At 36.1% G+C, this 26,774-nt stretch overlaps 1 protein-coding gene and 1 long non-coding RNA gene across 2 annotated transcripts; both read right to left on the reverse strand.

Annotated features, from left to right (window-relative positions):
- Positions 1 to 2,041: 2,041 nt before the first annotated feature.
- Positions 2,042 to 9,218, reverse strand: LOC120291455. Its single transcript, XR_005549489.1, has 4 exons — positions 8,868 to 9,218; positions 6,319 to 6,434; positions 3,211 to 3,307; positions 2,042 to 2,416 (listed from the first exon to the last, which is right to left on the reverse strand). It is a non-coding gene; the product is annotated as an uncharacterized LOC120291455 (long non-coding RNA).
- Positions 9,219 to 10,564: 1,346 nt separating this feature from the next.
- Positions 10,565 to 25,524, reverse strand: LOC104446680 (TMV resistance protein N). The gene is made up of 5 exons (XM_039309350.1): positions 25,052 to 25,524; positions 22,826 to 23,190; positions 22,495 to 22,733; positions 22,087 to 22,326; positions 10,565 to 11,101 (listed from the first exon to the last, which is right to left on the reverse strand). Exons 1-5 carry the CDS (start codon positions 25,522 to 25,524, stop codon positions 10,565 to 10,567), a joined length of 1,854 nt encoding a protein of 617 aa, XP_039165284.1.
- Positions 25,525 to 26,774: the final 1,250 nt, after the last annotated feature.

Below are 26,774 nucleotides of genomic sequence, written 5' to 3' on the forward strand. Positions count from 1 at the left end.
CGCAAGCTTCTTTGGACTTCGATCTTGGAGAGACTAGTTCTCGCTCGATCACCAGTCCAAAGCTTGAGGTCACCACCGCACCGCCGGAGTCGTCGATTATCTCTATCGTGGACAGGTACTCGAAACAGAGTCCAGCTTAGTCATTTCAACGAAAACCTTCCTTGCAAACTGGGTTCCTCCTCCACAGCATAATCAACCGCAATAGAACTCGGACAACAGCGAGGGCAAAGCAGGAATGGACTGAAATCATATCTAGAATTTAGTCGGATACAAAACGACCTGATTTAGCTGTGGGCGTCATCAATGAGTCAGCGAAGGCCACAAACGGCTTCAAGCCATCGCCCTCAGAAACTCGACGCTCGGTATGTGCAATCCCGAGGCCGAAGCCCAGAGCAATGCTGGAGAGGGACGGATGACGGAAGAAGTGGAGGCTGGAGCATGGGGCTTGAAGGATCGCGGAGCGAGCGTAGTCGGATTGAGATCGAGACTATCACAGGCGAGGCGGTGATAGTGATGGCTGCCGGAGAGGGGAAAACCCAAACAGAGGAGCCATCGGCGGTAGCAGAGACATCCCGGCAGTGGGAGAGGAGCTGCACCGGAGGCGGAGGCGCAGCCACGGCGAGTTGAACTAAGGGTCCTATCGGCTCGAGTTATGGGCTGAAGCAATGGGCTGGGCTGCGCTCGTGGTTGGACCGGGCTGCATAGGGCCGAACTTAAGGGATGGGCTGGAGCTTTATTATTGTCCTTTCTCTCTCTCTTCCTTTTCTTTGTCTTTTTTTAACTTTTCGTTTTTGTACTTATTTATTTTTCTATTAAAATGCATTTGTGATTTGTCAAGCGCTAAGCATCTCACAAAGGAGATATTACGTACGTATTACTACATTGGTGCGCTTTGTGACAAGATGTTGTAAAGTACCCTATGACAAACTCAGCATATGTGTAAGGCAATATAAATGCCACAAAACTAAGAAGCAATCTCTTCATAGAACTTTTGTCTCCCATGATTGGAAATAACTAGGACCTCCATATTTAATTTAGCATTTCAAAAGAGACGGTCGAACAAACTTTGAAAGTTTTGATGTACTTTTTAGAAATGTGTCTTTAGAAATCTTCAACTAAATTAATATTAAAACATAAATTTACAGAGCATCAGAATTTTTCCTTGAGAATGCAACAACAAACAACTAAGAATTCTCTAACTTGTCTTTAGATAGAGAATGCAACAACAGACAGCTAAGAATTCTCTTTAATTACCAATGTAATATGAATAAAGCCATACAAATTTAGGACTAGGCTTTTTCCCCTTACTCCAAATAAACCATTGGTGCATGCAATTAGGAGGTGAATGAAGACCATGACCTATTTATGTAGCATATTTTAATAGACTTATCCATTACAGGTCATTATTACAATAGTGATCTTCACTGTTCGGCCAATCAATTTATTATTGCAACTAAGACATGCTAACCCTATATATTGAGCAATAAAATATTCTTAATGTATCTTATAAATATTATAACAGAGCATTTTCAAGGACCAAAATATTATGTAATTAATGTTAGCCCACATTGTATAGAAATTTTGAACACATTATGGTCGAAAATTACAATCTTTCTGTTAGTGTTACACTATTGGTCTTTCAAGCAAATGTTTTGGTATTTTCAAATGTTTCAAGCTAGTAATGATCATCATTACTAGCTAAAAAGAACTCAAAATTCAACATTTTATAACCGGAAGAAAAAAGGTCTCTCATGGAGGATTGAACAATATTGAAAGCACACTTGGGGAAGAAATTGCCTCTTGACCAAGCAAAACATCATGACTTTCATTTAATCTTGGAGCCACCACTTGACTATCTAAACCAATCATGGTCATTATGTGACCATATCAAATCATTGACATTTTCCCACAATTTTGTACAATGCTAGGCAAAGTCAACAATGATCACCACATTAACTGACTCAACAATATTATATATTCAAATTGTTCATGACATAATTGCTACAATCATAAAGCTTAAATCCATCAATGCATTCTTTGCCAGGAAATCCGTGCAAATGACATTCAAATTATATACCACTTTTATCATCATTTGGGATCACACAAGATATAGTCCGAACTCTGGTGCTCAAACACATCAATAGTATGCCTAGAATTAACTCAAAGTTCTAAAAACTCAAAAAAAAAAAAAAAAAATCAAGTGGATTACAGAATATGTTGATGACAAAAATTAGCATCAGAAAAGTGGTGCCTACATAGGGTCATGCCATTAATTATCTTAATGGTCTAATAATTAAGTTAAAGTATGAAATTAACATGTGACTGTAACTTCAATTCTTAGTGAACACATGACCACCAGGCAAAAACTGATCTGGACAAGAATCAAGCTTCTCTTCTCGGGCTTCTTGAGGAAATTCTGTGATTGGAAAAGTAGTAAATGGCACATGCATTGTAAGGCAGAGTGCATAGAATCATTTAAAACTACTTTATGCAATGTTAGATGTTTAACTACATCATCTTCTCAAAAAATACAATTTTAAACATCGCCACTAATATTCAAACAAGTCTCTATACTCAAAAGGCCGTTTGAACGTACATTTTGTGATAAAATAATCAACTGTTTCTGATATTACACACAGACAGGAGAATATCTTATTGTGCTAGAATCGGCACCAATGATATCACATCCAGATTTGTGCTTTACATGTCGAATACAATGAGTCACAAAACTATAGTTCAGAAGTAATTTCACGACTAGATCACCTCAAAAATGGGAACTACCTTGAACTGCAAGTTTGACTTAGGTTATAGTCAAATGAAGAGATTAACTAACAGGAACAACGAAAATGAACAATATAATCAGAATAAACAAAGAATCAGGAATGAAGAGCAAGGAAGTTGTCTAACTTCATAGTGAAGACCTTTATAATGTCCTCGTTGTGACTGGCTACTATCATACAAGGAAATCTATAGCTATAGGTATACTCCATCTTAGCGTGAGCATCGTATCATACTGCCACAGCAAGAAACATTGCCACAGCGCCATAATTCATGCCATTCCCTTTTAACAGGACTATAGAAGGTTACACCATACAGCCCACTTTCTATATGCACAAGTAACTGACAATCATGCAACAGAGTTGCATCATAATACCATACATCTTGTCCATGATGTTCAGAAAAGTGACAATCATAATCCAAAGGTCTTACCTAGTCGTGCAAAGCCATGAGAGGTTCAACAGGAAGAACCAATGCACGTAGATCTAATAAGAAGCCTGAGTAACCCATGGCCTGTGAGGCTTTGGAGCTGAAATACAAACATTAGCATTCAGTATTTATCTATAATATTTAAACTAATCATATACCGCACAATGTCATATACATCAAATAAATGAAAAAGGATGGGAAGATGGCGATGAGAAATGACATTCAAGTTACAGAGTTCTATAAAACAGACAAGGAAATTGAATTAATTATATAATTGCCTAGACAGATTATTTCAAGGCCATATTATCTATATGTAATGAGTTGCCAAAGCATACTAATTATCTTAGAAGCATGAAAAGGTTAAGGTCAGATCAGTCTCTTGAAATATATGCAACTAAAGAGCTCAAACTGGAGAATTGCTCAACCAAGAACCGTATATATTAGTAATTCACAATAAGGATCAAGAAGATACTTCCCTCAGTGAGTCTAATAAATGGATTAGCTATTAAGATACTGCATTTCGTCTTTTTCCTTAACCAAGGACACGATGTCCCATTTCTCAAAAGACAATCTGGCTACGAATAACCAGTCTAGAGGAAAAAGCTACAATTGATAAACAAGGCATCTAAAAATTGGCCAGAAGAAAAGACTCTGCATCTATTACTCTTACCTTTTGTTTTGTTTTGTTTTTGTTTTTTTTTTTTTTTTTTTTTTTGAGCAAGTACTCTTACCTTTTGTTACTAAGCAAATTCTACACCCATTCTTTGCAACAATTATATGGCTGAATGGCGTTCCACTGAATCAACTATACTTAGGTTGCATTTGATCAGGTTTCCATTACCGCAAGAGAAACAAGAAAAAAGTTGGAAACATTCATAGATCACACAGACACTTGAAAAGGGGAAAAAAGATTAAATTTCTGTGGAAGCAACCAACTATTTCTGATGATTCTGCATTTTCACCTAGCTCGTCAGCTTGAAAACCAAAACAGATTCTATTTGAAAAACATGTCCAAATACCATGCAAGAGATATTTTGGCAGAATAATTGACAGAGCCTTGTCAGCTTGAAACCCAAAACAGATTCTATTTGGAAAACATGTCCGAATACCATTAAGAGATAATTTAGCAGACTAATTGACAAAGCACTATGCAAAAGAAGGTATCATTAAAGCAAAAACAAGTTTGCGGATAAAGGATGCTTAACTAAGGAAGTTTACATTCAGGTCTGTACTACAAAAAACAGATATTCAGGCAAGCATATTAACTCTGAAGTGTACTATTTAAATCATTTGACGATAACTAGGCTATACAACTTGGCAAACTTCTTCAATCAGATTAAAAGAGGTGTGTTTGGGTTAGGGCTTAAACCTAATGTCCTTCAAGATCAAACAACATGCTGTAAACAGGGCATACTTTGAGGCTTTTAATATAGATGGACAAGTTATCTCATGGAGTTATTGGCATTGGTGATCTGATTGAGAGAAGATTTATGGATTACTTGTATACTAATACTGGCTAGGATGGGTTTCCATCAGTTCCATCTTCCAAACGTTGCAAATGAACCATTCTCCCTATTAACAACAGTCTCATTCTCTCTATCATGAAAATATGCAGTAATTAGGGCTAGTTTTTGAGATTCACAAGGTGGTCATTTATCTGCAGGGAGCATCCTCTTGCTTGATGTCGTATTCAGAAAGGCAATGAGTTACTTCATGCTTCCCACAATACTTTTCACTTGCAAGATTATTAAGAATAGCATACTCGAGCTTCTTCTAAAACTAATAATTCAACAAAAGGATATTGTCTGTAATCTAGATTAGCTACTCTATGCACTGCTCCAATCACAATGAAATAGATCCTATTTCACTAAGTTTTTAACTTTTATGTCAATAAAGTCTGAGTAAAAAATTAATGACTTCTGAATGAGGTTAGGAAACATGAAATGTCAGATCATGGCAGCATTAGACAGATGAAAAATCATACTGGAAACAAAGCCATACACCACAATTTAGGAAGCACATGCCCTCATGTATGCAAGAAGAGACAATTGCAGCTAATAAACAAGAAAAGAGATTTCTTTATCGAGTACATTGCCCATGGTATATCAGAAATTCCTCAGTTAAAATATCACATTTCTTTGAAGAAGCTAAGCTTGCTAAATACTGGAAACACATGCCATACACCACAATTTAACAAGCACATGCCCTCATGTATGCAAGAAGAGAGGATTGCAACTAATAAACAAGAAAAGAGATTTCTTTATTGAGTACATTGCCCATGGCATATCAGAAAGCATAAATTCCTCATAGTTAAAAAATCATAATTCTTTGAAGATGATATATTTACCATTTTAAAAATATTAAAAACATCAAAGAATCTCACTAGAGTGAGAAAACGTAAGGAAGAAGAAATGAAGAAACAGAGGGGAATGGGAAAAGGAGAGAAAAAGCTAAGGTTACCTTAACTTGTAGTACTTCCCAAATGTAAATTTTGTAGGGCAAATAAAAAAAAAAGGAAATGTCTAACAAGTCACATTGGTTTAAAAAATAAAAGGAAACAAAGAGGGGAAAAGAAAGATATAATATTAACTTAACTTCTTGACACTTCTGGAAACTCGAGTTTCTTAGATTTAGACTTGGAAAGGAACAGAAAAGGTGGAAAATTAGTTCTATAAACCTCCATTTCATTTCATGGTTATGTGTCACAATATTCGAAGTGTGGCAACAAACAAAATTACTATGAAACCATATCCATCATTAACCAACATAAGGAGTCATATAAACCTCTACTTGTCAATAGACAGACATCACAATTTCAAAGCGGGGCTAAGTAGATATGAAATCAGCAACAAAAGCAAGTTCTGAAACTGACCTAATAGATGCCTCAAAGGTACTTAAATCCAATGACTATTGATGACTATTGAGCCACAGCCTCCAAATTTATCATTTGCACAGTCATAATACGCTTCCTCTACACCTAAAAATGGCTAAGAGTCATCTACTCATATTTGAATTAACAAATTTGATGAAAGTTTAGTATTATTTCAGTATGACCAACAGATGTTCCAACAATTGATAATGCTGCTGCTGCACACATTATGCATGATTCACCTCATATAAAGGGCGCATGTTGAAAATTTCTCTGCAATTTCTGCAGGTAAAAATCCAGTCCACCGCCACTGCTCAAGAAGAATATCAAGGGCTTCCATCTCTGCATGTCTTGTTGCCTAGGAAAAAACAAGGAGAAAAATAAAGAAAGCATATCAAACTTTGGAAATTTGTCAGAGAGAAAGTTGCTTTTAGTGTAGGTTCAACATAAATTTAGGAAATGCATTTCATGAAACATGTTTTCTCCTTCACATTTATTTATTTATTTTTACTCCTGCTTAATGTTTGAGTAGGTGCATCTCTCAGTGCCATTTTCTTCTTCCTCTTAGAATTGGGAGCATTTGTAGAGCCAATAAAAAATAGTTAACAAAAGCAAATAATGACAACACAATATAACTTGTCTTCTTCCTCTTCAAATCGCCTCTTTCGTATTTGCTCCATGTTGACTATACTTTTAAGGCTTGATGGTGCTCATCCTTTGCTCGGTATGCAGACTAAGTGAGGGAGCTTAGAGTGCATACAATGTATCCTAGGGACAGGATTTTGGTCAAAGCCAACTGCGTTAGATCATGAATCCTATTGGGAAAATCACTTTCTGTAAGACAGAATCATCGATACACCTTATCTGGATCCACAACACTAAGAATCTAAGAGAGGATCTCATGCATGAAGCATGGACAACTCTCTTTGCTCCTCACTATTAGGTATTCGATCTAATTTCTAGTACTCAAGCGTTATATTCTTTGAAATTTTATGTGAAATTGTAGTAACTCCCCATACTTGAGATTTTGCAAAGTCTCTTGACTCGCTTCCCTCAACTTTAGAATTTTACATCTCTCACAACACCTTATTAATCAGGAGAGGTGAAGCCACCATAACAACTCGCTCTCATGTAATGCAAAGCAAGAAATAGTACCCAGAATAATCTATAAATTTATAATCCACTGAGGCCATCAAGAACATGTTAAAATTTTCAAGCATGCAATACAGCACAATCTATGAGGAGTCAACATTCTGGTCCAGAAGCTTGCAATAGCTTTATTTCAATCCAAAAAAATAAATGTAATTCGTCTATTCTCTCTCTCCTGATTAAAGCTTTTTCTTTGATTATTCTCGGTCTGAAATTCAGACAGAGCACGATGGCACAGGAGAATAGTGAAACATTGTACATAGTAAAGCAAGATTCTTGCTATTGTTAGCCATAGTCATATTTTATGAAAGAATAATGGGAACAAAACCATTTACAGCCCAATAATGCATAGAAAATTCCACTCTTTAACAGATTTGTTCAGATATACTAAATTAGCATTTATTAAAGAAATGTTTAAAGTAGAAACACAAACAAGATTAACAGTAACTGTGAGTGGATAATGTGAGGGTATCAATTCATAACAATAGCAAAGCGCTATCCAAAATTTATAAAAAAAGGGGTGGAGAAGCAATGATAAACAAACATTTGGATCATATCTCCTAGCTGTAAGATCAAGATCTTGTAGGTCCTGTATAATATATTGGTCACAAACCTCCAAGTAATGATAATTAATACATACTCATCCTGTAATTCAGATGCAAATCCTGCCTGACACTTTTAACTGATATGGCCCTAACAACACTAAAGCAAAAACTGCAACTAATTTGAGAAACTACATTTTGCTCATTCCAGTGTGTCTTATATTGGTATGTCAGAAGTTTATCCTTCATTAATCAGGTTTCACTAAAACATTCAAGAAACATCTAGTAGTTTTAGCTTCTCAGTCATTTTCCTTCATAAAAGCTGTAGCACATATGGATAAAAAGAGAATTTTAAACCGTTGCAAAGAGAGTGGTCCATGCTTCACGCATGAGATCCTCTCATAGATTCCAAGTAAATTTACTTTTCAATTCTCTCTAGTTGCCAGAGTCAGGAAGTGCTTAAAGGACTCGACAGTCAAGAGACGTTTCTTGGTGGGTTGCCATCTCACTGCATCTTCTTCATTCCTCTATTGTTTTGCCTCTCCAAGTGCCTAAAAAAAAAAATAGAGACAAAGCCCTATCCCAGAGTTTCTCATAATTCAAACCTATCACTGCTGTGCATCTGTATGATAAGTACATACTACACATCCACATTTCCTAGACACCTCGAAAGCACCCAAATGCCACCCTCCCTCCCTCCCTCCCTCTCAACCTACAGCACCTGACTGGCTCAGTTTTTTGCCTCAAAAGGGGACTGAGAAAAACCATTATATCACTCTTCCTCACTTGTTTTTTTCCTTCGAACCTAGACTTCACATACTTCTTTCAATAAATTGCCACCTATGAAAACAACGAAAGAAAAGCTACACCTTCCAGAGATTGTCGCTAATTTTGCAGCGTGTAACGTCGATGACCTATGAATTCACTATCAAGCATCCATAGACAAAACTTACAGAGAAACACCGATTCGGCGTCTCTCGAACAAATTCAACAACACATCCTTTAAGTTCCCGCGCAATTGCAGCACCAACCTAATCAAATTCAAAATCCACCTCAAGTATTAAATCAACTTAATAAAATTCGGATGTGCCAAGCGTTACCTGATCTATATAGCAAGCTGCATGAAGCCCAGAACCTCAGGAGAGAATCGTTCACCTGAAGCTACGTAGCCAGTCTCCATGGCTTCCGTCGACGGTGGCAGTCCGTCGCCTCCGCTGGCCAGTCTCCGTCAGCCGTCGGTTCGCTGGGGACTCCGTTTCCGGAAGACGAACTTCTTCTTCTATTCGTCGCCTCCGTTGGGAGACGGCGATCTTCAATGCGTTAAAGCTCACTGGTGTCGTACGATGGAGTTGGAAGTTTGGCTATGGCGGAGAAAAGGAGGGAGAGCTTCCCACAACGGGAAAATCAATAAAAATTAACGAAGAGAAGAAAGAAATTCAGAATTCTCTTTGGGAATTAAAATTAACTAACTAGGGTTTTTTTTTTTGGACAATACTAACTAGGGTTAATTAAAGGGGATTTGAGCAAAACGAAAAAGGTAATTGTTCATTTTAAGCGAGCGATCGTCAAAGACATAATATATTTTCTATAATGATGGAAGGGTACAAAGACGAAAATCAGTTTTGATAAATTTATTTTATTTCATGAAAATTGACATTGATAGTTTAAAAAAATTCTTTTTTAGAAGAATGACATAACAGGGCAGTTTTTATGAGTCATGTGCTCGAATCCATTTCCAGTGATAATTGAGTGAAGGGAGAACGGTTGAGATTACTCCGTATAAAATGCATGAGTTAGGCTTGGATGGAGGGGAGAATATATGCAAAACTAAGTGCAAATAAAAACAAATGCACATGAATTAAGATCACATAGAAAAGAAAAAAAAAATTGAACGAAAATATGAGGAAGTGAAAGTGGCAAGAACCGAAGGTGTTAGTAAAGAAAAAAAGTAAAAAATAAACTGGAAAACAAAGACAGATAAAACTCACGGAGGGTATTCTTGTTTGCGCGCTCGTCTCTCTCCTTCGATGCCTTGGTCCTTTATACTCCATGGAATGGAAGTTGTTCGTGCCTTCTCTTCCAATTTTACCTCCGCCAGCATCAAATGCCCATCCCACGTTGATAAACCGCACGCTCGCTTCCCACTTCTTTTACATGTGTTAGAATCCCTTCACGTTCTAACCAGATCATCCTCCATCCTGACCACACTCCACGTTTGCATGCTTTGCCACAGGTAAGAGCTTGTGATCTTGCTCTTGTTTGACTTTTCTTCGCAAGAAATGTGCTCTACACGTATGAAATTATTCACCCAAGCCTCCTCCTCAAGTAAATCTCTAGCCACAACCTCTGCATGCTTTCTTGGTCGAACTCATTTTCTCCATGGGGCTGATTATTTCCATCGTTGCAACTGACAAAGTTAATGCCAATTAAAATGGACTCATCAAGTACCTCAATGTTAATATATGGGTAAAAGCGGTTACTAACAGCGGGTTATAAGTTTTTTATTTTTTATTTTTGATAAAAGAACACGAGAAGAACAAAAGAAAAAGAAAAAAAAAAAGAATGCATTGTAATCAAAGTCAGGAGTTCATTTACCTACAAATTGCTTCCTTAGCAAAGTTTCAATCATTCTAACAATAAAAGTTGTAAGCCAACGCTAGCATGCTCATATCTACCAGTCGAATCGAAATCATCATATTCTTGGTTTTCATGCCATGGGGAGAAAAAGCTTAGGACTTCCTTTAGATACTATTTGACTATGTTCCTCACTCCTCCTTTGACAATCTTGCAACTCTTTCTATAGATCTGTTTCAATCAAATTATCTTTGTGCATAAGTGGACTCTCAACTTCTAAATCCGTTAGTTCAAGAACAACCTCACGGAGTAAAGCTAGATCGATCAACCGATTGTCTTGAATCTCAATCTTTAAATCGTCCTCAAGTGGCTTGCATATTATTCGGAATCCCCACTTTTTCACCTTTGCAGTTGATACTGTAAGGCTAAAGTGTACATAACTCCCATCAATTTGACCAAAATTGACTTCTCCCCACAGATCATATGGTGTGAAAAACCAAAGCAAGATTTGATCAAAATCTGTTGTCATGAACTTTCTTCCTCCTTTGCAATCCCTGATTTCACCATTCACATGTGGTAAAACCTCAAATATTGGATACTTTGCCTTATCATCATTGCTGAGAACGGCACAGAAAGTGACCACAAGAAATCTATCATACAAGGCCTCTAAAGCCATGAATGATACAGAACTCTCTTCAATAGGGAGGACCCACTCTGGCATCTCTTCTCCAATGAACCAAATTGTGTAATTAGAAGGTGTCTGCTATAAAGATAGACCATTAGAAAGTACCGAAGTTTGTCATCGTAGTACTCAAATAAAAGAATTCATTTTTGAGATAGCTAGTATAAGCACCTAGAGGGAGGTGAATAGGTGAAAAAAAATAATTTCTTGAGATAAGAGAGCAATACTAAGCAGACAATAGAAAGGAAGTTCTCCTTTAGTTAACAAATCGAATTATGATCAAAGTAAAGCAGAGAGTATAGAAGAGAAAATGAACACATAAATTATAGTGGTTCGGCTTATTCCAAGCCTACGTCCACTCTTCCGCACTAACAACCCACCGGCTGGATTTCACTATGAACAAAAGAGTTGTTACAGCAAGGATCTCCCTTGATTCCACAGTGTAGATACTTTATCACACTTCCTCAAGGTTTCTCAAAATATAGACTCTCTTTTGCGTACAAGATTTCACTCAGTAAATGAATTGACTAAGAACAAAGAGCTTCAGACTTTGGAATTCTTCTATCGTGCACACACTCGAACAATTGGAACGTCTTCCTTATATACTCCTTTATGCCATCATACCCGTTGGCACTTACTAAAGGAATTCTTCCAACCTTCCCGTTGGACAGAATCAAATAAGAAGATCATTCGAGCTATTTAAGGAACATGTCGATAGCCCATCAATCCTGCTCGCCCCTAAATCAGGATCTCGGTTTCCATAAGTAGAACCTTCCAAGTACACTTCGCCAATCATCGGATCCTTAATCTCTGAATCAATCATGATCAAATAAAGGATTCCGTTATGTCATATCCAGCCAAGAGATCTTCTCTAGTCGATAAGGTCAAATCCTTAATGAAACATCCAGATCTGGATAGCCTTCTTCGACGGATTAGAAACTGTCAATGAGAATAGACTTTGAGTCTTGAGTTTGGCAGTCCGGAGGTCTTCAGACTTTAAATAGTAGAGTCTGCAAATCTTCAGACTAGACTGATGGAAACGTTTTGTCAGCTTCAAAATATTCCAGGAAGATTTCTCCAACAATTTTGAGTTTGGTGATTAATCCCAGTGAATTCCACATCAAACTATAGCTCTCTAAATGAGTAGAGATTCATTGACCCTTGCTTGCATTAACATACAACTCTCATGTGATAGAAATCATTCCCGTAAAAGCATGTAGCCAACTTTATGAGAGAGAGAGAGAGAGAGAGAAAAGAGAGAGAGAGTCTAACCTGGTCGAGAGAGGGAAGGTCAGTTCCGGTCAACACTCTACGGACAAAAGCTGCTGGAGATACATCTCCAGTTTTTTGAATAGATTCGCAATTATTAGCTGAAAGAATCTTCAAAAATGGTGGAAGCTCAGATATTTCTTGTAATTCTTGGCAATATGAAATTGCATACACGGTCAAATGATCACGTTTACAAATAGATTTGGGAAGGCTAGTAACATAGCTCTCCGCTAGAACTAATTCTTGCAAGAAGGGAAAGCATGAAGGATTCTCGAGAAATTCTATTTCCAAAAATTACATCCCCAAAAGATAAATAGAGTAAATTTGGAAGTCCGCTATTCATGCACGAGATTAGCTAAATCCTCATATTTTGGAAATCCTATTAAATTTGGACAATATGAAAGTTCCAAGAGTTCAATCTTTTGTAACTTGTAAATGCTAGACGGAAGACTTGCCAAGTTCTTGCAATTACTTAAATCCATCATTTTCAAAGAGACAAGATTTTCTATTGATACAGGAAGTTCTTTAATAGTGGTCCCTTGTAAACAAAGCTTTTTCAAGCCTTCAAGTTTACGTGGAATATCAGGAAATTGTCAATTTTTTGCACCCCTTAAATTCAACGACTGCAACTTGTTGTGATATGCAATAGACTCATGGGCTTCTACTAAGTTTTTGCAATCACAGAGAACCAATTCCTCAAGATTTGGTGTACAAGAAAGGTCAGCATATGAATCAATGATTCACGATTACTGAAATTAACGTACTTCAATTGTTGGAAGTCCTGCAAAAACAATGAAACCAACATTTCATTAAAAGGTGCTATAATTTGATTTTTTTAGAATTACATATTGTATTGAGGAATTAGTAAACAATTAGAAACTTTACTAGTAATTACAAATCTGTATGTATATATTGTGAGAGATTGAAAATTAGTGATGATAAATGAAAAAGCTAATGGATAATGGTCGGATGCAGGCCATGTGGTAAAACTATGACATATGTCACACCATGTGGCAATCAAAATAGTAAAGTGAAGTGCCATGCGGCAACCATGCGAATGTGGGTCATGTGACAAAATTAAGCCCTATGTCATGTCATGTTCCAATTAGAGAAGCAAAGTTAATGTCATGTGGCAAGCACCAAAGTGAACATTTTTTTAATTCTGATTTAGACTCTATATAATAGATTAATGTCAATACTATATTCTATCACAATGAAATTTTTCAAAAAATAAATAAATTTAAATTTCTTTGAAGTTATGCAAAGAAAATGAAACCAACTTAGAAAAAATATGAAGAAAAAGAATTTACATATACAATTCAATATCTAGCTTTGACTTTTGATCAAGAAACTATTGGTATTCCACCACTAGATCCCATTATTTGCAAACGCATTACAACATTATTGGCAAAGCTTCTAATAAATATTTTATTATGTTTGCTTAGAAATGTTGCTCCTTAAGAACTAACTTAAGTAATTAATAATGTCTAGTTTTACAGGACAGTGCATTCAAACCTTTGACAAAGCTAATTCTATTGATGTAGGACAAATCCTGTTGTTCAAGTATGTTACATTGGGTAAAGCTCCATCACTTGCAACTAACTAGCCCCTTAAGTTTACTTTTAGTAAGAGATGTTGTCACTAGGATATCTAATTTACCACATCCAAATCAAGCAGTTTGGCCACTCAACTCCCTACTGCTTGGGTGTTTTCACTTTTATGTACAATATCAACGGATTCGTTCTCTATATTTGTGTTTCCTTTATATTTGCTCATTATACAAATTTTATAGTAAAACAAAAAAAGGTTATGTGTAAACAACCGACACAATTAGAATGGGGTTACATAGCTTACGCTAGCACATTTGCATTCTTCATTAGGTAGATTTGATTTGATTTTGAAATATAACTATGTCGATTGTTAGAGATATTGGATTAAAAAAGTGTTTGTACTTCATCTATATTATTATATAGTACATAAAGCTACTTTTAAGGGATTTCAATTTTTTTTTTAAATTCTTTCCTTCAATTATACTCAATTACTTATTTTACAAATTTTATACTCATGGACGGATATGTCAAATTGGTTATTCTATTTTATCTCACATACTTTATAATTATGTCTTGAGTTTGAGTTAGTATATTGAACTTGACCTGATTGGAGGATGTGGACCTTCGTATTAGATGAGGTGTAAGAGAAAAGTCTGAGTTGGTTTTTGACATGGTCTTGCATTCTTCAGATGATAATCTTGGATTATAAATTGTTTTTATGTGTTGGGATTTATGAATCCAACGCTCAAACAACCAACAAGGGTTTCTTCATATCTGTCCAAGGAATGAGACCAACAGTTGAACTCCTCTAATTGTCACCCGGTTGACTTTCTTGGAAAAGGCTGCACATGAGGAAACAAAGAGGAATACTTTGAAGAAAGTCCTAGGTAGGTTTCAGAGATAGAAAATAAAGTGTGGGTTTTATTTTCTATCTTCCTTCAGCTGCAATCACACAAAAGAGGAACAAGGGGGAAGCTCTTCTTTAGCTATGCACAAGAGCGAGGAACACACACACACTCTTCTTTAGCTATGCACAGGAGCAAGGAACACACACACACACACACACACACATAGCATAGTTTTACATCCAAACTGATTTGTTTCTTTGTGTGCATTGTAGGTTTTGGTGTTTCTAGAATTGGAAATCACTCGAGCATGTGAGCAATGATTACTTTGAAATTCTCCAATTAGTGGATTTTTTTTTTTGTGTTAACTCTCTCCATGGATTAGGTACCATTATTGAGACTGAACCACATAACTATCTCTCTATCTCTTTTTTAGTTCTCTTTTGGTTTTAATTTGAGATTTTTGCTTGTCTGATTATTGTCTAGAAATTATGTTGTTGCAATTATGTGTAAAGTGAAAGTAGAAATTTTGAGAAGTTTAATGGGAGGAACAATTTTGGGTTGTGGAGCTTTACGATGCATGCACTATTAACAACTCAAGATTTGGCTAGGGCGTTGAATGGCAAGGTTAAGTTGATAGAAACGATGAAATATGCCAATAAATATGAGTTAATTGAGAGAGGGACGATGAGTATAATCCTATTGAATTTATCAAATGAGGTACTAAGAATGGTGGCCAATGAGAGGATGCTCCAACATTGTGGGCAAAACTTCAAGCATGATGTGTAAAGAAGGGTTTGAATATCACTTATGCATGTTGAAAATTATGTTTGAAGTTTGTTATACTAAAGATACATCCATCAAATCTCATTTAGATGTGTTTGACAAATTCATGCTGGGAGTGAAAAATGTCGAAGAGACCCTATATGATGAAAAATAAGGCATGATATTGTTGGCTTCTCTACCAAAGTCATGGATATACTTTACTAATTTACTATTATAGGGCACATTGCAATTACCTCATAAGAGGTACAATTTGCCTTGTTCTCTAAGGAGAGGTAGAGAAAGTTGCAAGATGAGGATCTAGCACAAGAGGGGGCGTGAGGACTTGTGATTCAAGGTAGAGATCAACATTGGAGTCTAGGAGAAAAGGTAAAAATAGATGGAAGTCTCACCATGGAAAGTCTAAGGGTTGCGTGATTTGCTTTGAATATCTTGAGAAGGGGCACATGAGGAGAGATTACCCTAAACTAAGAAACACAGTTACTAGGCAAAATTCCACAAGTAATGTAATGTGGCGAACGTTGCCAAAGAAAACACCGATGATGCAAAGGCTGTCTTGATTGTGACTCGTCAAGAGATGCATAGTGCTAGAATTTGATGCATTCTTATCATATGATTTTTCATAGGAATTGGTTTACTACTTACTAGATTACACATGGTGATAGAGTTCATTAGGGAATAATGCAGCCTCAAAAGATTGTCTAAATAGGGACAATCCGGATTTGGATGCATGATGGAGTATTGCATATACTAAAAGACTTTAGTCATGTAACAAAGCTCAAGAATAATTGCATATCTTGGAACACTCGATAACATTAGGTGTAAGTACATCACTGAATGAGGAATGCTAAAAATCTCTTGAAGTGCTGTGACATGATAAAAGGGAAGAAGGTGAAACCTCTGTATCATTTACTAAAAGAGACCATGATTAAAGCTCCTACAATTTCACTAGGTGAGTCAAACTCAAACTTGACTAAGTTCAGGCATGTGCCGTTCGGGCATAAGAATGAGACAAGTATAAAGTACTGAGTGAGAGTGGGTTGCTCAAGGATAAGAAGATAGGGAAGCTACACTTGTGTGAGCAATGCATCTTTAGGAAACAAAGCCAAGTTAAATTCACTACAACTATGCATTCAACCAAGCAACCGATTGGTTACATTCATTTAGAAGTCTACAACACATCTCTAGTTTCTTTGAAAGGGGGTGCTTGATATATACATATATTCATTGACAAATTTTTGAAAAAAGTATGGATATGCTTCCTAAAGCACAAATCTAAGGTGTTCAATCAGGTCAAGAAGTGTAAGGCACTTTGAGAAGCATTCAATGACCAAATTAAGTGCCTTAGGATCAATAACGACATGGAGTTCTATAGTAAAGATTTTACCAATTTTTGCAAAGGAAAAGGGGTTGTGGGACACAACATAGTGCCATTGACACCACAGCAGAATGGTGTCACAAAATGAAAGAATAAGAATTTGATTGAGTGAGCTCAGTGCATTCTTTTGCATGCAAGACTAAGCAAGGAATTTTAGGCTAAAGTTGTGAACATATGCGATTACTTGATTCATCAATCTCCATCATATGTTATTAAGTGGAAGGCTCATGAAGAAGTATGATTGTGGGAATCCTATTGACTACTCTAGACTATAGGTATACAGATGTCATGCAACTCAAGCAAATGATGGTAAGCTTGAATTGAGGTCGAAGAAGTGCATAATTCTAGGTTATGCTCATAGGCTGAAAGGTTACCAGTTATGGTGCAATGGTGCTGACTCACCCAGTTTTCTAGAAGGTAGAGACGTGACATCAAACATGATTGGTAAACTTCAACAGTGAAGTCCTAAGACACAACTGGTTGAAAAATGAATCACGGTGTCAATTGTGATATGGATCTTTAGGTGTAGACTCCAAATAAATCACAGGTAATAGAGGTTGAGATTACAATTCCTAAAGTTGATAATATTGGAAAACTAGTAAATTTGCAACAAAGTATAGCCACGAGCAGACAGAGAAGGTGAATTAAATTATTGGTATATGTGGTCGTACAAGTATTGCTCATGCATTGACTATTGGTGATGAGATGGAGATAGATGCACATTCATTTTATTTTGAGGTGATGGCTAGTGCTAAGTTGTCATGGTGGCTAGCCAGTATGAATAATGAACCTAGCCAAAGTCAGTGTTGTGTTCAACTCCATGGGATGGCTGGTTGGAAGGATTGCTTTAGGCCATCTGTCTTTCCCTCTCTTCTCTTAGCAAAGTAGGAAAAAAGTTCATTTATGGGTCGGGACCCTAAGGCCTTTTTTTTTTTTCTTTTTCTTTTTCTCAAGAGGTGATTTCGAGAATCAACCAACCGACAAATCCATAGCTGGGGTAGACACTGATTGTTATCTAAAGGCGAAGACTCTGAAGCAAGTGAACACTTGGCCCAGTGGGCAAACATGCCGGGCTCTAGCTCCGCGCACCTGTTGACACCTTTCAAAGCACTTTCTAGTGTGTGCTAACATTTGAGAATGTGTCATTTGGCCTCACGAGTCTACAAGCCTTTCTCATTTCAATGCTTGCCTTTTGAATCTTCAGTAGGGGCTTTTAGTCTTTTGATTAGAGTATGAGTTGCGACATGGGATTTGGTTAAAGTACCTAAAAGCTAGAAGATAGTAAGATGCAAATGGGTTTAAAAACAAAAGGGGGGCATTCCCATTTTTAGGTAGTGAGGTATAAGGCAAGACTTGTTGTGAAGTAATATAATCAATGGAATGACAATTATCATAGTAAGGCATTCTCATCTAGTAAGACATACTTCTTTTTAAGTATTACTTGTCTTAGTTGCTACACAAGATCTTAAGCTAGTGCAGCTAAACATGATAGCAATGTTTCTTCATGGTGCATGGAAGGAATGGATTTACATAAGGCAATTGAAGGGATATGCTATTTCAATGAGGAAGATCATGTTTGCTTGTTAGAGAAATTTTTGCATGGCTTGAGCTAGTCTCCTAAGTAACTTTATAAACATTTTGATGCTTTTGTGACTAGTTGGACTATTCAAAAATTCAATTGGATAGTTGTGCTAACTCTAAGAAATTGGAAGATGTGTATTTGATTGATTTGTTATCATATATTGATAACATGTTGATCACAGCTAATAATATGTTTGATATTCATGTGGTGAAGTGCCAGTTGAGTATTGAGTTTGAGATGAAAAACTTTAGGTAATGCAAAGAAGATACTAGGTATGAAGATATTACATGATAAGGCTGTAGCAGTTTCGAGTTTATATAAAAAGATATATATATTGAGAAAATTATGGCATGCAATCAACGAAATCTATGAGTATACCTTTAGCCAAGTACTTTAAACTCATTGCAGACTAAGGAGGAGGAACATATGTTTCTTGTTTTTTATTCTAGTGTAGTGGGGTAGTATTATGTATGCACGAGGCTTGACATTTCATAAGTTGTGAGCATTGTTAGTCGTTACATAAAGCATCCTAGTAAGAAACAATCATAAGCTATGAAATAAATCCTCGTATACTTAAAGGGACAATAAATATTGGTACAATGTATTGACGGATGGCAATAGTAAAGAGACCACAAGTTATGTAAATTCAAATCATGCTAGTGACTTAAATGAGTGTAGGTCCTGCTTAGACTAACAAGTTGTACAATAAGTTGGAAGGCATTCTTGCAAGACCACACTGTCTTGTCTTTGATTGAGGCAAAGTACATGACATCGAATTTTATAGTGAATGAGACTACATGACTAAAGAGTATGCTCTCGAACTTAGGGTTGGAGTAGCAAGACATTGCAATACACTATGACAACCAAAGTACAAAATATTTGGTCTATAATTTAATTTATCACGAGGAAGCATATTGAAATCAAGTACTATTTAATATGAGATGTTGTGGCAAAGGGCAAGGTTGTTATGACGAAGATCGCAACAACGAAGAACCCTTTTGACATGATGGTGAAGCTTGATCTCAAATAGCCTTTGTAGTGTATAAGCGCTCATTAGAGCATTGGGAAAGCTACTATGGTGGATAATGGCAACAAACATCAAGCCAAGGTGGAGAGTAATTAAATTATGTCTCATGTTTGAACCTATATACTAAAGCCGACCCCATAAGAGGATGTAGATCAACTCAGATTGGATGAGGTGTAAAAAGAAAGTCCTAGTTGGCCTTTGATTTGGTGTTTCCTTCTTCAGATGATAATCTTGGGTTATAATTTTTTTGGATATATGAATCCAAGATTCAGTCAATTGATAGTGATTTATGTTGCGAAAACATCCTTATGGTATTTTGAAGATTCCAAAACTATCCTTGGTCTACTATCCTTATGATAAGTGCAGATATTCGTCTTAATGATGCAGCGATGATTTCAAAAAAATTGTGATAATAGTGTTGGTCTTTGTGAGTTCAGTGAAGATTGAGTGCAAGGATGAGGATCATGATAGCAAAACAAGTCAAATATGACGATGTGTTCATGAGGACTTTGAGATACGATGGTTGATGGGTCATCAATGTAAAGTCTTTGGAAGATGAAATACTGAGGAGGATCATTGGATAATTGATTGCAAGTCATTTCACACAGTTTGACCATGGGCAACATCGCAAACTAGTGATAAGTGCTCATGGTTTGATAAGGTGATATAAAGCAATGTATTGTGTTGTCAAGTCTTAAAAGGCATTGCTCAACAAGTGCATTTTTTGATAATAGTTATATGAGTAGAATATAGCTGTTAATAGTTTGAGAACTCCCAGCCGGAGAACAGGAAATGAGTCAGAGCACCATTGATTGTTTTGATCAAATAGTTAGAGGTCCAATTAATGTAACAACACCTACAGACTCCATTTTTGGAAACCTTGGTATCATTTAGAGGAAAGGATTGTATGGGCAATCCATACCTCAATGACAACTGCAACCAAGTCCCAACAGCTCTTACGTCTTCAAAAGCATCTCCCAAGGGATGGATTGAAGATGTCTAATAAATAGGATCAAAGTAGCTAAAAAGGGTTGGATGTAAAATTGAGAAAGACTGTGCTACTATATATCTATAAAATACTTTGCTTGCTACTTTGTATTCAGTGACAAGAGAACGTGTACAAGAATGAGGGTATTATTTTCATTCTAATAATGTGATACATTTGATAATAAAGCAATTCGTGTTGGTTGTACTCTTAAAGATTACTAGTGAATTGCAGCCAATGTTGAGGTTGTTCCCCGGAAAAGCGAATGTAGGCTTTGGGATAAAGTCAAATCACTATTTATTGTTGTGTGCTATTTTCTATGTATACATTATTGCCTATAATTGGTTAACAGCAACACTAGCTTGGTTGATACCTCCAATCTATTTTTGCTACTATCAAAGTACATCATGTTATCTTCCGCAAGATAAATTGTTTTAAGTTTTCAATTAATCTAGTCAGCCCTCTGTAAATTGTTTTGTTAGCCCTAATGATTTCTTCATATTTATCCAAGGTTTGACCAAGGCCAATGGTTAAACTCCTTTGAATGCTGTCAAGATGTAACTTTCGTTTATTTTGTCTCCTTTCATCCACAATCACAAAAAAAGAAGAAGAAAAAGGAACAAGCGGGAAACTCTTCTTTAGCCATGCACAGGAGTGGGTTGTGTGTATTAGCGATTGTAACTATGTAATTCTCTGATTGATTATTAGATTATTTGATGTTAGATATCCCGGTGGAGTGGGTATTGATACTAGACTAAACCAAGTAAAATCTCTTATGATCTTTATTGTTCCTTGCTTATTTCATTGATGATTTCACATTTATTTAGTTTCAAGGTGATAGCTTCTGCATTATTTTACAATGTATTTCAATGCTAAAATTTCAATTTTCTTATGATGCAAGGACCTTAAAAAAAACCCAAATCTCTAAATATCTTTCCCTTTCCACGTATCATTCTCTTATGACTTATTGACCTTCATAAAAAAAAAAAAAAAAAAAAAAGTCAAATATTGAAATATCTTTCTTTCCCACAAACATTTATAAAATTTCCCAATGTTGTGTATTTATTCTGTTTATGCTTAATTTTTCAAATGCCAAATCTATTACATGAAAGAATATTTCTAAAGCAAGTAGTTGGGGTCATTTTGAAAGAAAAGAGAGAAGTGCTTTCTATAATGCAAGAACACCACTTTCTTCTGTGTACTAGAACATATAATAAACATGTACATGTACTAATGAAGTATATAATACAAAGGTCTATGTAGGTAATTGCTCACCTTAAATTGTTTTGGCACTCTTGTAATACTGCATTTACTCATATAAATTCCCACTAATTTCTTTGGACCAGAGGAAAATTGAGGAAACCAAGAAGCACAGCCAGCCCATTCAAACCATCTTAGCTCATTAGGAAGATATATAGGACATTGGAAAGAATTATGCAGATTGTGCATGATGAGCAATCTCAACCTGCTTGCTTTTGTAAAAGCATTAGGCTTGACATATATCTCTTTCTGCTCTGGTGGCTCCAACACTATGGCTTTTACTACACAATCTCCCTGTATATACGAGACTATTTAAGTAATGCATATTTAGTAATTAGAGTCAAAGACAAGGAGCACAATTTTAACTATATTTGCAAGTATTACCATGTCGCGGGATAGAACATCGAGAACGTCATCATATAGCCAAAGCCTGCTGCGTCTCCAGGGATCATCGCGACATTCTTGGTTCACAATATCCATACCCATCAATTGAATCAAGTCATGCATTTCTACGATTCCATGCTCCATACTTATCAAGGACCTCTCAAGGAGAATTTCCAATCCTATAGTTATCTCAAAATCACAACTATCAATAACTTTCTTTATGTACTGACTATCTTGCCCCTTAAAGAAACAAGCAATGTGGAGAAAAATCTATTTCTCATTATCCTCTAGTCCATCATAACTTATTTTGAGCACATTATTAATGGTTTTGTGAGGAATCTTAGAAAACTTCTTTAGTGTACTTTTCCATTCATGTTCTCTTCTACCACATAAGAAGGAACCTAGTACCTCAATTGCTAAAGGAAGGCCTTCGGCATAATTCAAAACACTATCCACTAGATCTGTCCTGATTTTTAGTTTTTGATGTGTTTGAAAAACATGCTTACTAAGCAGCTCGCGAGCTTCATTGTCCTCAAATGCTTTAACTTCGTACACATGATCTTGATCTATCCCATGACAAGTTAGCAAATGTTTATCTCTTGTAGTAATGATGATCCTACTTCCATTACCAAACCACTTGCCTTCTCCTGCTAAAGCATTTAATTGACGCAAGTCGTCCACATCATCAAGGATAAGGAGAACTTTTTGCAACAAAGTCTATCCCGTACTAGATTAGTACCATCGACATTGGACACTACTAATCTTTGTTTCGATATTAATATCTCCAATAGTAATTTTTCTTGCAAAGCAACTAAATCCCTGCAACCTTTGGAAGTTTCTCTAACATTTGCCAAAAAAGCTGAACCTTCAAATTGTCTGAAAATATCATTATAAATGGCTTTAGCTAAACTTGTCTTTCCTATGCCTCCCTTTCCCCATAATCCCATCATAAAAACACCATCATCAGACTCAACGTTTAACATGGATTTTAGCTTAACCACTCGAGAATTAATCCCAACCGGATGCTTAGCAACATGCAAAGGTGTTCGGTCTAGAAGAGTGGAGATCTCCTTCACAATTCTTTCTATAAGCTCTGATTCATCTCTGACAAAGACAGAAAAAAGAAGTTGTGGGATCATTTTTAGCAATTTGAATAAGCAAATAACAAGCAATTACAAGCCAATAATGATAAAGTAGTGCATCACATTTTATGATGATCACAACCAAAACCAACATGTATTCCCACCAAGTTGAATTAGAACTCCAAGAGCTCCACACCAATGGAAACAAGTTAAGGCTTCAAAATTTAGTCATCCAAAGAATTCATGTTCTTCGGATTTATACATGACGATGCACTTATCATTCACCATTCATCATCATCATCATCATCATCATCATCATCATCATCAACATCTTCACCATCATCATGATTATTATTCTTCTTCATCATCATCATCATCATCATCATCATTATTTATGGATATATTGGATTTATATGTATGCTTACTCAAAAATAGCTATTTATAACTTTTAACGGTGGTTGAGATTTCGATTTAAAAACTCTTAAATTCCTTGAAACACGATGTCATCGCCCACCATGGCCTGTACACACCAAAAATTCTGCCTCAGGTTTTCCGAACTTTCTTATTTCTTGCAAAGAAATGGGATAAGTGCATTAAAACTACTTTACATTTTGTCCATTGGTTGATCGAGTTTTGACATTTGATTTTATTCAAATGAGTTAGTGAATGTTTCAGCCGATAACGTCCTAGTATCAATTTCTGATAATTGGAAAAAACATCTTGTCAATTAGGGGTGTCAATGGTTCGGTTCGGTTTGGCTCAGAATTCTTGAAAACCGAATCAAGAAAAATCGAATCGAACTAAACCGTTAGGATAAATAGCTGAACAAACCAAATGCAACCCAAACCGAATACGAACTGAATCAAAACCACAGTTTGGATCAACTCGGATTTTCGATTTTCGGTTTTTTTTTTTGGCTTTGTGTTTTGTACTGGCATTCCCATGGCCAGAGAGAGAGAGAGAGACTCCATCACTTTACTCGTTCTCACCCCTCCATGATCAATCACCCTTTGCTTCTCTCTCTCCCTCCCTCTCTCTCTCTCTCTCAAGCAACTTTTTAACACTCACAGCAAACAATTAAAGATAGCCCAAATCATTGAATTCCAAATCTCTCTCTCTCTCTCTCTCTCTCTCTCTCTCGACCCTGTTCGCACCCTCCTCACTTCCCTTCTTCGCTCCCATATGAGCCATGGATCCTTGTGACGGATCTCACTACACTTGCCACTACGAAAGAGAGACAACCCCTCCTCCACTCTCCATGCTAGCTATTTTCAACTTTAATTGGCTTGATGGATTGAATTGGTATCAATGTGAAAATGATGATGACTAAATTGATCAAATTAAAAGGTTTATAACTAAATTTATACAAATGTAATAGGTTTATGACTGTTTTGGTACTTTTTCCAAAACTATTGTGAGAGTTGGCAAATTTAAGCGGTCGGTAAAAAAGACAAATAAATTCAGTAAAGGACAAAAAAAAGTGGTAATTTATGAAGTATCAAAAAGCTAGTAGTTTCACGAAACTATTGTTAAATTATCAGTAGTTTATTCAAAATTTATATGATCGGTAATTTTTTAACTATTAGATATTTGACGTATATCAACTCTATAAAAAATCTATCAATACAAATGAGATATTCATTTTTTGGGAATGGAACTAGAATCGTCCAAGCCAAAGAAATGAAACGATTCGATGCGGCTGATTCCATAGAAATGATATCACTTGGTAATTGAGCAAGAACTTGAGAATTTTCAGGAATCATAAAAGGAAGCATCTACATGTGTACTAACAATTGTGTGTGTAGATTTTTTTTTTTTTTAAATAGTCTTTATACTTGTAAAGATTAGCTTCTTGCACAAAAGATGGACTCTACTCTACTTACCCGTCATTAAAATGCCACCCGGACAAGCTACCGGCATTGAAAAGAGCTTTCTTCCATTGTTCCACTTTTTCCGAATCCTTCCCAAACTTGGACTCATGCTTTGCTAGAGCTTTCCCATAACTCTTGCTGCCCTGTCTCACTTCTCTTGGGTCCACTTTATAAAACACCGGTAGAACGGTGAGGTCCTTTTGCTCCTTGCACTCCATAATCTTCATCAACTCTTCCAAGCACCATCGTGAGGAAGCATAGTCCTTAGAGAAAACAATGATTGCGACGAATGACTCTTCGATGGCCTTCATGAGCACTGGCAATGTTTGGTCTCCCTTCCTTAGTTCCTTGCTATCAATGAAAGTGTATATTCCATTATGATGTAAAGCTTTGTAGAGATGACCAAGGAAGGTGTTACGTACATCTGTGCCTCTGAAACTCAAGAAAACCTCATAATTACTTTTGGGTTTTGATGAAGAAGCCATTGGATGATTGAGATTAACAATCAGAAATGGCTTTTATCTGTTTAGTCTTCACTTTTCTTTCTCTTATATGGAAAATGAAGCATAGGCGAAACATGACCATGAGGTTCCTTGATATGAGTGGTTGACGTTGACATTTGCTATGATGCAATGATTTATAAACAGTACATGGAATATTCATGTTATTTGATAATATCCACTAGTATGATATTGCAAAATGCATATTTTTATACATATTTATAAGACTGCATTATTCTTTACTTGATGTCATAAGAAATAATGATGATTGTCACTTGCTAAGCCATGATATTTTTCTCCCATTATATTGCCATTCTATGTCACAAGAACATAGAATAGTATTTGGGGGCACGTGGAGAGTACTTGTGAATGACATTTACCAAATGAACTTTAGTAAAGTGAGAGTACTTGTGAATTCCACTTTAAAAATGGTTGGACGAGATGTTTTAGGCGTGGCACCTAACAATCTCTACTTGCGCATGCATATTCCCCACTGCAATAATTCTATCGCTTCAATATGGCTTAGGAATTTGATTAATTTTATGCTCTCATTAAGAGTGCCAGTTGATTTACAATTTAGAGATATATGCCACAACCAAAAGTTCAACATTGAGACAGTTATTTGGGTCTAATAGGTAAGAAATTAGTAAATGAACAATATATATATATAAATATATATATATATATAAACTAAATCTGAATAGTAAAAGTTGAAGAGATTCATATGGAGTCTACTAATTTTAATGTTCAAATTCAATTTAGTTTATGCACTATGTTCGATTCATAATTTTTCTAGATAGATAATCGTATCACTACTTCCTAATGCCTGAGATAAATCATTTCAAGAATTTGATGGTAATAATAAAACTTTGTCTACTCTCAATATGCTAAATCTCACGCGTTGAGAGGATGGATCTGGCATGAGTCCCACCTTCGGTATTGTGCATGAGCCAATCATCCTTGGTAAACCAGATTCTTTAACAATTTTAAATTAGGGGGATGATCATAGTGGTGCAAGCAGGTTGGATGTTTAGCCGTGTTCCTAATCCCTCGATCGTAATAGATGATCTTCTGGGCTAAGAATCAATTGTGATTCCCATGATCTCATTTCATAGGTGGAAGAGGAATTCGTTCAGCTGGGTACCGCAAAAATTGAAGTTAATCCGTGGAAGATCATAAATTCTCATTAGAAATTCTCAATCTCGAGTTTCTTGTCGACAAATTTAAGTCATGTT

The sequence above is a fragment of the Eucalyptus grandis genome, chromosome 3 (genome assembly GCF_016545825.1).
Source record: "Eucalyptus grandis isolate ANBG69807.140 chromosome 3, ASM1654582v1, whole genome shotgun sequence".
In the NCBI taxonomy this organism is placed as follows: domain Eukaryota; kingdom Viridiplantae; phylum Streptophyta; class Magnoliopsida; order Myrtales; family Myrtaceae; genus Eucalyptus; species Eucalyptus grandis.